A 17145-nucleotide genomic window follows, 5' to 3' on the forward strand; every position below is an offset into this window, starting at 1 on the left:
GTAGAGCGCACGTTGTTGTTCCGCGCACGTTACTACGCGCACGCCGGTAGGATAGGCACGCTGACAGGCGCGCATTCATAGGCGCTCACTGATAAGTCGCACATTGATAGGCGCACAGCTTTCGCGCATAGCGATAAGATACGCAATGGAGCGTATTAGAGCCCAGGCGTCCACGGAGTTGACGCCTCCACAATCAGGCATTAGAACTCTAGGCCTCTGCTCATCATGCCATCTCAGAGCCACACAGAGCGAGGAAGCAGACTCCCTATGTGCCCAATGTGAGGAGGCCCTGGGAGTTCCAGGGCAGGGCCGATCCCAGCCCATATTAAGTGCCAGTTCCTCAGGGAACACCCCGGAACTAGCAGGCCGAAGTGAGCAGCCGGGGAATCCTAGAGACCTGGTGCCCCTGAGGCTAGACTCTGCTTCCCTCTCCTGGGTGGAATTATTCAAGGGGATTCATGCCTTTGTCTAAATGCAGGCTGCTCCTCGACCGGACCATATGTTACCTGCGGGATCCTGCCACTGGACCTTCGAGGCCTAGGCACGGCCACTCGCCACCCGGGAGCCCCATTTATAGGGATTCAGATTGCTCTGAGGAAGAAGGTGAGCTTCCCGAGCACGGTGAAACCTCCCTCGGGGACCAAGCCGTATTGGACCATGAGACGCTTCTTCCTTAAGGAGGATCTCCCAGACCTGGTTTCTCTCAATACCTGTCTGAATTGGCTATCCCGGGCCAGGGCACCCCAGGGGAACCTAGAATGGAACCCCCTGCTAGAGGGCCTCGTCAGACGGCTCACCATTTCCCCCCTCCTCCAAGCAGCACAGCAGTTAATCGATCTGGAGTGGAATGCTCCAGAGGGCCTCATTCAAAGGGGGTCGGGCCTTATCCAGCATGTACCCCCTGGACCCGGCAACCAAGGAGCTGCTGGCATGCCTTAAGGTAGACGCCATAGTCTGCGCAATTGTGAAGCGCACTACATTCCAGTAGAGGGAGGGGCGGCCCTCAAGGATGCGCACGACCGGCGCCTGGACGCCATCCTGAGACAAGCTTTTGAGGTGGCAGCTATGTCCCTACGAATCGCAACCTGCTGCACCGTAGTGACGCGTTCCTGTTTGTCACAAGCCAGGAACAACACCCCGGGGGAAGAAATGGAATCAGCTCTCTCATTTCTCACTGATGCTGTCTCCGACCCTTCGTACGGCAGCCAAGGGAGTGTCCTCATCAGTGGCAGCCAGGAGGCAGCTCTGGCTACGAAATTGGTCTGCCGACTCCTCCTCTAAGGCACGCCTTACCAGAATGCCTTTTAAGGGATCTCTTCTGTTTGGCAGCGACCCTCGAGAAACTGGGCTAACAAGTGGGGCGCCTCTCCATTACCCCGTCTGCCAGAAGACAGGTCAAGAAGGACCCCAGCACCCTCTGCCTAGGCCATCCAGAGGCGGAGGCTCTCAACGCTTCAACCCCTACAGGACTCGCTATCAAGCACCTCGTTCTCAGACCAGGAATCAGTCCTTTCGGACCAGGCACAACAAGAGGGAACCGGTTCGGGTCCCGGCCGCACCCCACAATGACGAATCAGCTGACCCATCTGGGGGACGAAGCCATAGGGGGCAGGCTAACCCTATTCTACTGCAGATGGGTCGAGATTACTTCGCACCATGGGTCCGCGCAATCATTCGAGAGAGGTACTACCTGGACTTCCTTCGTCTCCCTCCGGACAAGTTTGTGGAATCTCCTTGTTCACCCCTCAAGAGGGTGGCACTAGAAGTTACCTTGCAGAGGCTCCTGTCTTAACGCCATAATCCCAGTGCCTGCATGGGAGATAAATTCTGGAACATTATTCCATTTATTTCATAGTACCCAAGAAGAGGGCACTTTCAGGCCCGTCCTGGACCTCAAGTCAGTCAACCGGACATCTGCGGGTCCCCAGCCTTTCGATGGAAACTCTGTGGTCAGTCAAAAGTGCAATACAACCAGGGGAGTTTCTCACATCCCTGGATCTGTCAGAAGCTTACTTGCATATCCCCAACCCATCGGGATCATCAGCGCTACTTACGCTTCAAAGTCCTGGGCCAACACTTCCAGTTCCGAGCTTTACCCTTCGGGTTAGCCACCGTGCCGCGGACGTTTACCACGGTCATAGTAGTAGTGGCGGCGTCACTCAGGAAGGAAGGAATTCTCGTACATCCCTACCTGGACGATTGGATGATCAGGGCAAAGTCACCGGAGGAGAGCCACCAGGCAACCAACAGAGTTATATCTTCTTCTGGAAAGCCTAGGATGGGTAGTCAACATAAATAAGAGTTCCCCTACAGCCTTCCCAGTCGGCTGGAATATCTAGGGGTCCGATTCGACACCCGGGAAGACAAGGTCAGCCTGACCTCCAAGAGGAGATCAAAGCTCCAGAATCGTCTGCAGGCCCTACTGAGCGCCGAACGGCCCACAGCTCGGGACTACCTACAGGTCCTCGGCCTCATGGCATCCACTCTGGAGGGGTACCATGGGCGCGGGCTCATATGAGACCATTACAACGCGCCCTCCTATCCCGGTGGAGCCCACGATCACAGAACTACACCATACACCTACCTCTACCAGCCAGAGTGCGGAATCAGTTACAGTGGTGGCTGCAGCCCGGCCACACGAGCCGGGGGTCGAAAATATCCTCCCCAACCTGGACCCTGCTCACTACAGATGCGAGCCTGAACGGATGGGGAGCACACTGCGAAGACCTAACTGCTCAAGGGCGGTGGAACAGAGAAGAGTCGGGGTGGAACATCAACCGACTAGAAGTACGGGCAGTCAGGCTAGCCTGCCTGCGATTTGCCCACAGACTCCGAAACAGGGCGATCAGAGTGATGTCAGACGACGCCACCACGGTGGGCATACATCAAACCGACAGGGCGGAACCAGAAGCCGACAGGTATCCTTAGAAATAACCCCCCTGATGGCTTGGGCCTAGGCGAATCTCCGGGATATCTCCGCCGTCCACATCGCCGGAAAGGACAACATCACGGCAGACTTCCTCAGCAGAGAAAGCCTAAACCCGGGGAATGGCAGCTGTCGCCCACAGCTTTTCAGATGATTGTGGATTGGTGGGGGACTCGGGCATGGACTTACTAGCGGACAGTTCCAACGCTCAAGTACCCAGATACTTCAGTCGCAGACGAGATCCTCTCTCCCACGGGATCGATGCTCTAGTACAGCCGTGGCCGCAGGGGATCCTGCTATATGCTTTTCCTCCATGGCCCCTGCTAGGCGCCATTATACACAAGATTCTGCGACACAGAGGCCTAGTTCTTCTAGTGGCCCTGGACTGGCCAAGAAGACCCTGGAACACGGACATGAGAAGACTGCTGGCAGGGAATCCACTACCCCTGCTTCCACACAGGGACTTGCTGTGGCAAGGTCCCATCCTCTACGAGGATCCAGCTCAATTCTCTCTTACGGTCTGGCTTTTGAGAGGGCTAGACTGAAGAAAAGGGGATACTCGGGGCCAGTAATAGATACACTCCTCCGAGCACGCAAGTTCTCCACATCACTAACGTATATAAGGATTTGGAGAGTATTTGAAGCCTGGTGCGACACTCACAGCACCAATCCACATGCCGCTAAAATCCCTATCATTTTGGATTTCCTGCAAGATGGACTCCAGAAGGGTCTGTCCCTCAATTTTATCAAGGTTCAGGTGGCAGCGCTATCCTGCTACGGTCCCAGGAGTGACGGCAACAGCATTGCCACACACCCAGACGTTTCACGTTTCCTGAAAGGAGTTAAACATATTCGCCCGCCACTGAAGTGGCCAGTGCCCCTGTGGAACCTCAACCTAGTTTTGGAATTTCTAGCGGGACCCGCCTTCAGACCCTTTCGATGCCTGTCCCTCCATCTGTTAACCTTGAAGATGGTGTTCCTGCTGGCCGTATGCTCAGCACGCCGCATCTCGGAGCTACAAGCGCTGTCCTGCCGTGATCTGTTTCTCAGAATCACTCCAGAGGCTATCCATCTTTGCACGGTTCCTTCCTTCTTACCCAAGGTAGTCTCACACTTCCACCTCAACCAAACCATATCCTTGCCAACCACGGAAGGTTTGAAGAAGTCGGAAGAAGGTCGAATACTGCGCCATCTTGACATCGGCAGGCTGCTGTCCAGATACCTGGAAATGTCAGAAGCGCTACGAAAGACGGACCACCTGTTCGTCCTTCACAGCGGGAAGAAGCAAGGGGAAGCGGCCTCACGGTCAACCATCGCCCGCTGGATTAAGAAGTTATCAAGGCGGCCTACGTAGAAGCGGGGAAAACCACCACCTCTACAGGTCAAGGCTCACTCTACCAGAGCGCAGGCGGCCTCCTGGGCAGAAACTAGGATGTTGTCGCCGGCAGAGATATGTAAAGCGGCGACGTGGTCCTCCCTCCATACCTTCTCCAGATTCTACCGTCTGGACGTCCAGGCCAGGGAGGACACGGCATTCGCGAGGGCAGACCTGAACGGACCTCGGGCAGCCTCCCGCCCAGTCCGGGAGTAGCTTTTGTACATCCCACTTGTTTTGAGTCCATCTGCTACACGCAAGGAAATGTGGAGATTACTTACCTGATAATCTCCTTTTCCTTAGTGTATGCAGATGGACTCAGCATCCCGCCCGGCTGCCGGTATACATGGGGATTCACCGATTCACGGTAAGCCATGATTTCTTATATAAGGCATCCACCCTGCTGGGTGTCGACGCCTTCTGATTGAGAACACTGGCGGTCTCCAGCTACTATCAATCGGTCAGGGTAATCCTGTTCATTTCATTGATCGGTCAGTCACACATATATCGATAAAGCTTTTGCAAGGAAGATTACTGAGTTGCTGCACTTCCTGTGGGGGTATATATATACCCGTGCTGATGTCAGATCCGTCTCCAACTGCTAGCACGAGCACACTATATCCCACTTGTTTTGAGTCCATCTGCATACACTAAGGAAAACGAGATTATCAGGTAAGTAATCTCCACATTTTTCATGATTATACATGTTTGTATTTTATTAATATAAAATTTGTATGCATTAGTTCAATTTTTAGGTATGTAGATAGAGTTGGCTATGGAAAAAGCAAAATTATGGTATAGGGCAGTGATGACTAACACTAGTCCTTGAGTGCCACAAACAGGCCAGGTTTTCAGGATATCCACAATGAATATGCATGAGATAGATTTGAATACAATGGAGGCAGTGCATGCAAATCTTTCTCATGCATATTCATTGATAATATCCTGAAAACCCTGGCCTGTTTGTGGCACTCGAGGACTGGAGTTTGCCATCACTGGTATAAGGTTTCATGTAGCACCCTTTCAAGCCCAGTTTTCTGTTTTGTTTTAAATTGGCATTTACTTATTGATTCTACATCTAAAGCGTTTACTTATTGGATCTGCCCCATTTGTGGACTCAAGCGGCACAATCTTGTGTTATCAGCGCAAGCGATATGGGGGCGGAGTTGGCCTAGAAGAGGAGGAGTCAGGGCGTCACCGGGGCTGACTCTGCAAAGAAGGCATGGATGGCGAAAAGGTAAGGAGCCTTTTCGCGTCCTGTTTCGCGCCCAATAGCACCATCTTTTACGGTGGCGCTATTGGGTGCGAAACCGGCAGCAATCACACCGCGGCAGTGCAATCACTGCCGGCTAGCGCATGACCGCCTCCCCATTAGCACGATTTTCTAAAGTAGCGCAGGCCTGCAATACTTTAGAAATGAGGCCCTAAGTCTGTTTAGTAAATGCAAAAAAAAAAAAAGTAAATGGTTGGCTTAGTGGCTTAGGCTGTAGTAAATTTCAGGGTTTAAATTTTGCATTGAAGATAGTGATGACAATTTTAATCCCCCATCATGTTCTGTAAAATCAATCAATGGATTTCAGACAGTATAATACCGTGTTTCCCCGATAGTAAGACACCCCTGATAGTAAGACGTAGTGGGAATTTTAGGGGGGTCGGCTAATGTAACCACATCCCCCGAAAGTAAGATGTACCTGTCATTTAAAAAAAAAATTATTTTTAAATACCTGTCGGAGGGCCGCGTGGGTCCAGGCGGCTGGCGGCGGGAGCGGGTGGTCGCGTGTTAAATCTAGGCCGAGGGCGGGTGGGCGCTTGGTTCCAGGCGGCGGCGGGGGGGGGGGCGGGTGGATGCGCGTTAGTTCGAGGCGGGCGGCGGGTGTTCGCGTGTTAAATCTAGGCCGGGTCGCACAGGCGCGCATTCATTCACTGCCGGTGGGGGCGAGCGCCGAAAGCAGCCGGCAGCGGCGAAAGCAGCCGGCTCCTCCGCCTGGATGAATGAATTCATTCACTGCCGCAGCCCCCACCGGCAGCCCCCCAGCGCCGAATCGCAGGGGTCGCACAGGCGCTGTGGGCCTGTGCGCGCATTCATTCACTGCCGGTGGGGGCTGCCGAGGCAGCCCCCACCGGCAGTGAATGAATGCGCGCCTGTTCGACCCGGGCCTAGATTTAACACGCGACCACCCACCGCCCGCCGGCCGTCTCGAACTAAAGCATGTCCACCCGCCCCCCGCCGCCGCCGCCGCCTGGAACAAGCGCCCACCGCCCGCGGCCTAGATTTAACACGCGACCACCCGGCTCCCGCCGCCAGCCGCCTGGACCCACGCGGCCCCTCCGACAGGTATTTAAAAATAATTTTTTTTTGAACACTCAGGTTTTTTTTCCAATATAAGACATACCCTGAAAGTAAGACATAGTGGGACTTTTGGGGGTAAAAAGAAAGTAAGACGCTGTCTTATATTCGGGGAAACACGGTAGTAACTAATATCATTCAAACTGTGCTATAAAATTGCAATTTTTTTAGGTAGTGAAACAAGTAGTTAAATACCCAAAGAGATGTTTTGTTGAAAGTTTTTTTTTAAAATCTCATATTTAGTCACTCCTACCATAATGAATCTGAATAAATTATGACTTGCTATGTAGAAATTACCAGAAACACAATGTGGGTATTGCACTCATATTGCACAAATGCCTGTACTGTGATGTCAGGGAAAGAGGCTTTTAAAACTAAGGGTATATTCATAGGAGTCATATATTTTTGGGCTATGGTGCCATGAATTTGAATTTATTAAAACATATTGTCTGCACTTATTATAGGCAGCCATTTCAAGGTGGATTCCATAAAAATACATTTATAAAATACAAAATATACATTATACTTCAAGCAGGAGACAGGCACAAAACACAAAAATAACAGCTCATGGACACTGAGTCAAACCAAGGAATAGAATAAGCTGAGGTCATATAGCTTAGAGCTTATGCTTATGACTCCAAATTGTAAGCTTGTATGAATAAATGCGTTCTTAAAGCTTTTTTTTTTTTTTTTTTTTAACATATTGGTGCTATTTATTGCCGTATATGAACCAGTAAGGAGTTCCAGAAATGAACCTTCATTTGCAACTACTTAGTTTTAGGGTGCCCTTTCAACTTTCTTGGCCAATGATAGCAACAATGCTCCTTGGTGAGGAGCAACAGACTAGAGCTCTCGTTGGATTGCAATATATGAACTCTAATTCTGGACCCCAGTTGTTGCCATTGAGCGAGGGCTGGGATTTCTTGGGAAGTGTTGGCATGTTAAGGGTAGGAAAGTTCCTGGTGAAATCATGCTGTCTCATTTCTTGAATTCTTTTCAGTCTTTTGATAGCTAGGGAAATGATTGTCCCTTGGTAAAATTCTCTTCCAGGCCCTGCCTCAATATGCCACTCCCTTCCCATTGCGTTATGTTGCTTTAGCATAGTCCAGCACTGTCAAATTTCATGGGCCAACTGTGCTGATATCATGATGCATGAGATCAGCATGATTGGACTGCAAAGTTTGTAAAATCATTCATGGTGCCATGGCATACTATAGATTAGAGGAACAGTTTGCTGGCCGGAATGTACTCAGGTAGTATGAGTACTGGAGTTTGCCCATCCCTGTATTAGGTTAAGAAAGAGACATAGGAAAAACTCTGAGGAAACAATGTAGTTAAGAAAAAAAGGCAAGCTGATATTATTATGAATCTACCTGAATTAAACGAGCAGCATTACTGCTTTGTACAGTACTACTTTCCAGTAAACTGAAGGCTTGTTCCTCAGAGTACTTATGTCTTGTACCAAATTTTGCTAGCCATCTCTCGTTATAACAAATTTGTAGGTGTCCAAACCTGTTTGTTTGTCAACAACTGTCACTGCTATTATATTTGAGTGGAATCCTTGCATGTTTGAAATTTGATTTCTGTAGGTATGAAAACCTTTAACTTTTTAAAGATAATTTGATCACCCTTAATTTCATGATGTGGAGATACAGCCATGTGGAGTGGACAAAGTTGCTACATTTGGCTGTGCTCCATGCACTAATACATTTTTAGTGCTGTTCACTTGAGGCATTCATTTTCATAATTTTATATTTGATTACTGTTTGCAGCAGAAGGTGGACATGAAAAAAAGGCCTGCATCTGGAACTTCGTCTACATCTAAAAGCACATCCCCAACACTTACACCTTCCCAATCACCTACATCTAAAGGGCATCATGCGAACTCCTCATTCTCCTCCTCCTCATCCCACCAGCAGCCCAGGAGTAGCGAGGGCTCCAGCAGTGGCACCATTACAGATGAAGGTGTGTCCAGTTACTGAACAGTATTATTTATTTATTCATTCTTATATTTCGCTATTTCCATTAATGTTCAGGGCAAGATTACAAAGAACACATATTAGAATAAAATAAATTACACAGTATACAAATAAAAACACATTATGAATAAGAATGATTTTAAACATTTTCCTGTAATGTAAATAGTCATTTTCCTCACATAGTGCATTTAGTAATTTATTCTACAATTTAGGTGCAGCAATTGAAAAAGTTCAGTTTCTTGTATTGTGCAACCTATAATCATGAAAAGATGGCATCATTAACTAGGCTTTTTTCAGATTAACGCAGTGAATCAGTAGGCAGATAAGGTAAGCAATTATTACTGTCTGAATTAATTACCTTATGCACCAAAGTTAGTATCTTAAATTGTGATATGTAACTAATTGGTAACCAGAGTAGTTTATTTTTGGCATGATCCTTTCATTCCATTTAGTTCCTGTCACTACTCTAACTAGTATTCTGATCCAGCTGCAAAATGTGCAGCAGTTTTTTAGGCAGACCCAGATATAATGCAATACAATCATTCAATTTGCTTAACACAAGAACTTGAACTACTGTCGAGAAATCACTCAATGATATGTAACGTTTTAGTGATCTTATCATATGGAGCTTATAAAAAGCTACTCTAGGAACTTGTTTTGCATGTTTTTAAATCTAATTTTGGGTCCAAATATATACCTAAATTACATGACTTAGTTTTTATGCTTATTTCTAAGAAAGCTGTGTTGCGCCGGAGGTGAACCCTTAGGCCGAGGTGGGGTTTACTCTACCCATAGGAGGGGTCCTATGGATCCCCACCGTTGACAGGTGGAGTGGGCTGAAGGACGGAGGCCGACTGGCACATCACCAATACCAGCTCTCGTTCTCCGTGGTTTGAGCCTTTGGGTACTGGGGCCGGCTGGGCTTAGGTAGGCCTCCGTTGTCGATGGAAGGATCGTGAGGTCAGCCCAGAGGATGTAAGATGGAGAAGTCTGTACTGGACGAATCTGAATCCTGGAGACCCGGGCGCCAATAGAACCAAAGTCAGACAGGGGGCGCCAGAGCAAGAACAGGCCGAAGCCTGAGTAGGCCAAGTCCAGGATGTAGACAAGGAGCGTTGTGAGGCAAGCTGGGGTCAGGACCGGCGGCAATCAGGAAGTGGTGGCAAGACAGGCTGAGGTCTGGACGAGGAGAGAGTCAATGCAGTCAATGCAGGCAATGCAGAGGTCTGGGCTTGGAGAGATTCAATAGCGTAGTCAGGCAATGCAGAGGTCCAGGTTGGAGAGAGGAGGGCAATAGGGTCGGGCAAAGCAGAGGTCCGGGCTGAAGAGAGTCAGGCAATGCAGAGGTCATGTCCGAGAAGGCGGTCCAAGTGTTGATAGGAATCAGGAACTTGGGAACAATGAGAACTGGAACAGGAGTCAACGAGGGACAGGAACGTAGAGGAATCACCAGGAAGCAACAAGTACACAACCAGCGTGAAGACCTGTTGCAAAAGCAATCCTTAGGAGCGGAGCCCGGCCTTCAGTACCAGAGCTATGCTGACGTCTTCATCCGGGGCCGTGGCCAAGTTCTCGCCGCGGGCCCTTCATAAGGCTGGAGGATGCGCGCGCAATGCCTAGGGAGGGGTGTGGTGCTGGTACGGCGGCGTCTCTCTGTGGAGCACAGGATTCAGCTGCTGAGCCAGGGCACCGGGGGCAGCCCAAGGACAGAACTGGCGGCCCACCGCCGCCAGGGACGAAGAACCAGGCACTGGATTAGTCTGAGAGAGGTGAGGGGGCCGAGCCGCGGGTCTGCCACGGCTGGCGCGTATAACAAGTTGAGCTGGAATTCTATTTTTCCCTGTACATACCAGGATCATTCCAGATGGTGGGTTATGTTCCATGTCCAGCAGATGGAGTCAGAACACAAAATTCCCAGGGGAGGAACCATAGAACCACGCCTCCCCTGTAACAGCTCTCAGTAACGTTCTGACTCCAGCAGACTTGTGGTCCCCAGCTTGTTAGCTTAGGGCTACCTCCCTAGGGGGATCAAGTTTAAAAAAAAAAGGAAGTTTTAAATTTACAGTTTAGGTCACTTTGCTAAGGCTCCTCTTACAACAGGGGTAGAGCTCTCCGCTGGTGCTGGCACATCGCTCTCTTGCCTGGAGACTTGCTGACAGGCTGTTGCCTGTTTTCTTTCTTTCTTTTCTCATTTTCCTCACTGAGGGCTCAGTTGGGGTAAGTGTATTTTAGCGGTCTGTCTGGACAGCTCAATCCAGGGTCGATGGACGGAGGAACAGTCGAAGTGGCCCATCAACCGCTTGGAGACCAGGGCGGTCCGTCTGGCGTTACAGGGTTTCTTCCCCATAGTACGCCATCAAGCAGTCAGGGTGCTATCGGACAATGCGACTACAGTGAAGTACATCAATCACCAGGGAGGCACGAGAAGTCTGTTTGTTTAATTTATTTAAAACATTTATATACCGTTTCACCAAATACATGAAATGACCAAAGCGGTTTACAATACATTTCCAAAATAAAGTAAAATTGGCTATAAATTAACTCCTCAACTAATTAAAATTAAAAGAAAAGGTGAAATTATAATGGAATAAAATTACATTAAACTCAGGATCAATTTTAAAAGAAAAATTAAATAGATAACTTTAATCATTAATTTATAAACAAGATAAAGAAACAATAAATAATCCAAAAACCTATTAAAGCATAAAAATTGAGATAGATTGATCTCTATGGAAACCGACAATTGATGGAGTGGTGGGCAGAGCTTCACCTCCAACGACTAGCGGCCTCGCATATAGAGGGAGTGGACACATATCAGGGCGGACTTTCTCAGCCGATAAACTGGATCCCAGAGAGTGGGAGCTCTCGCGCAGGCGGATGCGGATAATAGTACAGCGATGGGGGAACCGCACGTAGACCTAATGGCAACCGCCGGAATGCAAAGGCCGCCCGCTTTCTTCAGCCGCAGGCGGGAGGTGCGGCGCCGAGGGCGTGGACGCGCTGGTCCTGCCCTGGCCGCGGCAACTGTCTCCTATATGTTTTCCCACCGTGGCCCTTGTGGGCAAGGTCATCCGCAGGATAGAGGGCACACCAAGGGCCGGTGATCCTGTGGCGCCAGAGTGGCCCCGACGTCCGTGGTTCGCGGATCTGCGCAGTTTGATGGTGGAGGGTCCCCTTCGCTCGGTCAGTTGCCACGTCTTATACGCCAGGGACCAATATTTGTCAAGGAGGGCAGATCGCCTTCTGTCCTTGCGGCCTGGCTTTTGAGAGGCGTCAGTTGAGGAGGCTACGGTTATCCGGAGCCGGTTATTTCAACGCTGGAAGTCGATCCATACTTTGCAAGACATTATCGCCTGGACGTCTGTGCTCCTTCGGGTGGTCAGCTGGAGACCAGGTAATACGAGCAGGGCTGTCTGCGGCCCCCACCCATGATGGGAAAGCTTTGGTGTACATCCCACCGTCTGGAATGATCCTGGTATGTACAGGGAAAAGAAAATTATTCCTTACCTGCTAATTTTCCTTCCTGTAATACCATGGATCATTCCAGACACCCTCCCTTGGTTTGGGGGTTTGCTTGTGGGACATCCCTGCCTACCTGTCTTAATAATCTTTACTCTGTATTTCGAATACTGCGCGTCTTTTTTGGTCACGCACTGTTGTTTGAAAGTTCACTGTTGAGAATTAGTTGCTGTTTATTTGGACAGCGGTTATTTCGATTCCTTCTTGATTACTTGATCCCTCTGTTTTTAGTCTCTCTCTTTTGGGGTTTGTTAGTCTAGTTACCTGAGAGCTGTTACAGGGGAGGCGTGGTTATATGGTTCCTCCCCTGGGAATGTTGTGTTCTGACTCCATCTGCTGGACATGGAACATAACCCACCGTCTGGAATGATCCATGGTATTACAGGAATGAAAAATTATTCCTTACCTGCTAATTTCTTATACCTAACCATGGGATCATAGTTTTTTCTTGATTTCTAGCCAGATTAAAAGGAGCTTTGTGAATCATAAGGAAAACTACTATAAGTATTACGTGCAAAATAGAACTGTATATCATCTGCATAAATCAGATGAAAAATTCCTAATAACATCAAAATTCCCCAACTGCTGCATATAAATTAGTCCAGGGGGAATTCTGCACTTCTGCGGAGGCGCAGAATTTCCCCCTGCACAAAATTGCCAAATTCAGCACAGCAAAATGGCAGTCGACCCTTGCATGCCACGAACGGAGCGTGCACGTTTTCGGCGAAGATGACAGCCCTGGCGTGCTGCGAATAGAGCAGCGCCACTCGTGGTGAAGATGAAGACCCGGCATGCAGCGGGATGCGCTTCTCTCGTGGCGAAGATGAAGGGTCCCTATGTGTGTGAAGGGGGAGGGTTTTGTGTGAGAGGAGGGCGATAGGGTTATTAGAAAGAGGAGTGGGATGGGAGATGGGAGGGGGTGTGTGAGAGAGAGCAAGGGGTGAGACTACAGGGGGTGAGTGGGGGGGTGAGAGTGCAGGGGGTGAGCGGGGTGGGGGGTGAGAGAGACCAGGGGAGGTAAGTAGGGGGGTGCTTGAGTGTGGGTGTCGCAGAGAGTGAGCCTATATGAAGAGATTGTGAAGGTGTGTGTGTGAGTGAAATTGGGAGCTGGTGTGTATGAAAAAGAGATCATGTGTATGTAAGGGTGCTAATCTGTATGAAGGGATTGTATATGTGTAAGAGAGAGCCTGTGTGACGGGGTATGTGAGAGAAAGACATAGGTAGCCTTTGTGAGGGTGTGTCTGTGAGAGAGAAAGGGAGCTTGTGTGGGTGTGTATGCAAGAGAGAGGACCCTGTATGGGAGGATGTGTGTGAGAGAGTGAGGGAGCCTGTCTGAGGCTGTGTATATGTGCACTAGAGAGAGGGAACGTATGTGTGAGAGGGGGACAGAGGGAGCCTGTGTGAGGGGCAGTACTGAGAACTGGTCAAACTCTGGGAGCGGCAATAGAGTGGAAGGGCTTGAGCCTAGAAGTGTAGAGGAGACATACAGGCAGGTGGAGGAGTTGGGGCCAGGGGAGTATGGAGAATTAGTGGAAGGGACACTCTTATAGCAAATTTCTAGGGAAATTCTGCTCAAAATATTTAAAATTTCCTAGCGTGTAGCAGATGGACTCAGAACAAATGTGTATAGTGTGCTCGTGCTAGCAGTTGGAGACGGATCTGACGTCAGCACGGGTACATATACCCTCACAGGAAGTGCAGCAACTCAGTAATTTCCGTCTCCAAAGCAGTTTGGAGCTACCTCACGCTCGCTGAGCGTTTTTCCAAATTCTAACGACTAAATTCATAGAAGAAGCCTTCCTGAAGACGAGCCCCGCATTCCTGCAGTGATACCATTCGGTCCCTCCCCCAGTTGAGTTTCCCGAGGTGATTTCCGTGGTCCCTCGGAGGTAAGAGCCTCGGTCCGGTGGCCGACTCGCGGCAGAGACCTAGCCCCCGAGTGAGAAGGGCTCGGGCGCGGCATAGAGGCAGCCTCGGTCCCGGTGAGGACTTGGCCCCCGAGCGAGACGAGTTCGGACGCGGCCTAGAGACAGCGGGTGCACTTCCTTGAGCGCGGCAGTGACGGTAATTACCCTCTCCCCCCGCAGCCGGAGACCGCCCGGGTCGCAGCCGGGAAGCGCCGAAGACAAGGTAAGGCGTACATCTTTACATGCTGGTCTCCGAGGAAGCGAGGATTAGCAGGGTCTGCCTACGTGGCAGCCCGCCAAGGAGGTCGCCATTTTGCCTGCTTGCTCGCCATCGCCATCTGCCCTGGTTTGTCGCCTCGCTCTAGCGCTCAGGCCAGACTGAGCGCATAGGCGACGGGCATATATGTTGGGCGCCCGAAAATTCTTGGGCGCATATTCGATAGGCGTGCATTGAAGTCACCTTGATTCATGTTGATAGGCGCACGTTGCTAACACTGATAGGCGCACGCTGATGGGCGCACGTTGCTAAGCATACGCTGCTGGGCGCACGTCCATAGGCGCCCGTCCATAGGCGCCCGTCGATAGGCGCCCGTCGATAGGCGCCCGTTCATGCTCCTAGGTGCACGTTGATTGGCGCAAGTGGACAGGCACACGTGGATAAGCGCATATTAGTAGACGCACAGCTGGGAGGAGATAACAGATGAGATGGAGCGTAAGAGAGCCCAGGCGTCTGCAGAGCCGGCACCTCCAGAATCAGGCATAAGAGCTCTAAGCCTCTGCTCAGCATGCAACCTCAGAGCCACACTGAGCGAGGATGCAGACTCCCTATGTACCCAATGTGAGGAGGCCCTGGGAGTTCCAGGACCGATCCCAGCCCAGCGTACTTGCCAGTTCCTCAGGGAACACCCTGGACTTAGGCCGCGGTGAGCAGCCAGGGAACCCGAGAGACCTGGTGCCCCTAAGGCCAGATACTGCTTCGCTCTCCTGGGTGGAATTATTCAAGGGAATTTCACGCCTTTGTCAAAATGCAGTCTGATCCCCGAATGGGTCCATACGTACCGGATGACCCGACCCCTGGACCCTCAAGACCTAGGCACGGCCACTCGCCACCCGGAAGCCTCACTTATGGGGATTCAGATTGCTCTGAGGAAGATGACGAGCCCCCCGAGGAGGGAGAACTTCCCTCGGGGATAGAACCATATCGGACCATGAGACGCTTCTTTCTGAAAGAGGATCTCCCAGGCCTGGTCTCTCAATGCCTGTCGGAACTGGCTATCCCAGGCCAGGACACCCCAGGGGAACCTAGAATGAACCCCCTTCTAGAGGGCCTGCGTCAAACGGCTCACCATTTTCCCCTCCTACAAGCAGCACAGCAGCTAATCGATCTGGAATGGAATGCGCTGGAGGCCTCGTTCAAAGGGGGTCGGGCCTTCTCTGGCATCTACCCCCTGGACCCGGCGACCAGGGAGCTGCTGGCGTGCCCCAAGGTAGACGCCATAGTTAGCGCAATTGTGAAGCGCACCACCATTCCGGTGGAGGGGGGAGCGGCCCTCAAGGATGCACATGACCGGCGCATGGACGCCATTCTGAAACAAGCCTTTGAGGTGGCAGCCATGTCCCTACGAATTGCGACCTGCTGCACCGTGGTGACGCGTTCCTGTTTATCACAAGCCAGGAACAACACCCTGGGAAAAGAAATGGAATCAGCTCTCTCGTTCCTCACTGACACAGCCTCCGACCTCGCCCGTACAGCAGCCAAGGGAGTGTCATCCTCAGTGGCAGCCAGGAGACAGCTCTGGCTACGTAATTGGTCGGCCGACTCTTCCTCCAAGACACGCCTCACAAGAATGCCCTTTAAGGGATCCCTCCTGTTCGGCAGTGATCTTGAGAAACTGGCTAATAGATGGGGCGCCTCTCCATTACCCCGTCTACCAGAAGACAGGTCAAGGAGGAGCCGGCGTCCTTTTCCTAGGCCATCCAGAGGTAGAAACTCTCAGCGCTTCAACCCTTACAGGGCTCGTCACCAAGCACCTCGTTCTCAGGCCAGGAACTAAGCACAACTTTTGGAATTTTGCTTTTGGACTAAGCACAACAAGAGGAGAACCGGCTCAGGTTCGGGTCCCGGCCGCACCCCACAATGAGAATCAGCCGACCCATCTGAGGGTAGAAGCCATAGGGGGCAGGCTAACCCTCTTCTACCGCAGGTGGGTCGAGATCACCTCGGACCAGTGGGTCCTCGCCATCATCCGAGACGGGTACTACCTGGACTTTCTTCGGCTCCCGCCGGACAAGTTTGTGGAATCTCCTTGTCCACCCCTCAAGAGGGCGGCACTGGAAGTTAGCTTGCGGAGGCTCCTGTCCCTAAAAGCCATAATCCCAGTGCCTGCATGGGAGATAAATTCTGGGCATTATTCCATTTATTTCATAGTACCCAAGAAAGAGGGCACTTTCAGGCCCGTCCTGGACCTCAAGTCAGTCAACCGACACCTACGGGTCCCCAGCTTTCGCATGGAAACTCTGCGGTCAGTCAAAAGTGCAATACAGCCAGGGGAGTTTCTCACATCCCTGGACCTGTCAGCCTACTTGCATATCCCAATCCATCGGGATCACCAGCGCTACTTACGCTTCAAAGTCCTGAGCCAACACTTCCAGTTCCGAGCTTTACCCTTTGGGTTAGCCACCACGCCGCGGACCTTTACCAAGGTCATAGTAGTAGTGGCAGCGTCACTCAGGAAGGAAGGAATTCTCATCCATCCCTACCTGGACGATTGGCTGATCAGGGCAAAATCACCGGAGGAGAGCCACCGGGCAACCAACAGAGTTATATCTCTTCTGGAAAGCCTAGGATGGGTAGTCAACACAAACAATAGTTCCCTACAGCCTTCCCAGTCGCTGGAATACCTAGGAGTCCGATTCGACACCCAGGAAGACAAGGTCAGCCTGACCTCCAAGGAAGAGTCGGGGAGGAACATCAACCGACTAGAGGCACGGGCAGTCAGGCTAGCCTGCCTGCGATTTGCCCACAGACTTCGAAACAGGGCAATCAGAGTGATGTCGGACAACGCCACCCACGGTGGCATATATTAACCGAC

At 50.9% G+C, this 17145-nt stretch overlaps 1 protein-coding gene across 1 annotated transcript in view; it reads left to right on the plus strand.

The window, feature by feature from the left end:
* ANKS6 (ankyrin repeat and sterile alpha motif domain containing 6) overlaps window positions 1-17145 on the plus strand; it is a 705076-nt gene that overhangs the window by 478580 nt on the left and 209351 nt on the right. The window contains 1 exon segment of the mRNA XM_029589918.1: window positions 8421-8613. Within this exon segment, the coding sequence (XP_029445778.1) occupies window positions 8421-8613 (193 nt within the window).

The sequence above is a fragment of the Rhinatrema bivittatum genome, chromosome 2 (assembly GCF_901001135.1).
Source record: "Rhinatrema bivittatum chromosome 2, aRhiBiv1.1, whole genome shotgun sequence".
In the NCBI taxonomy this organism is placed as follows: domain Eukaryota; kingdom Metazoa; phylum Chordata; class Amphibia; order Gymnophiona; family Rhinatrematidae; genus Rhinatrema; species Rhinatrema bivittatum.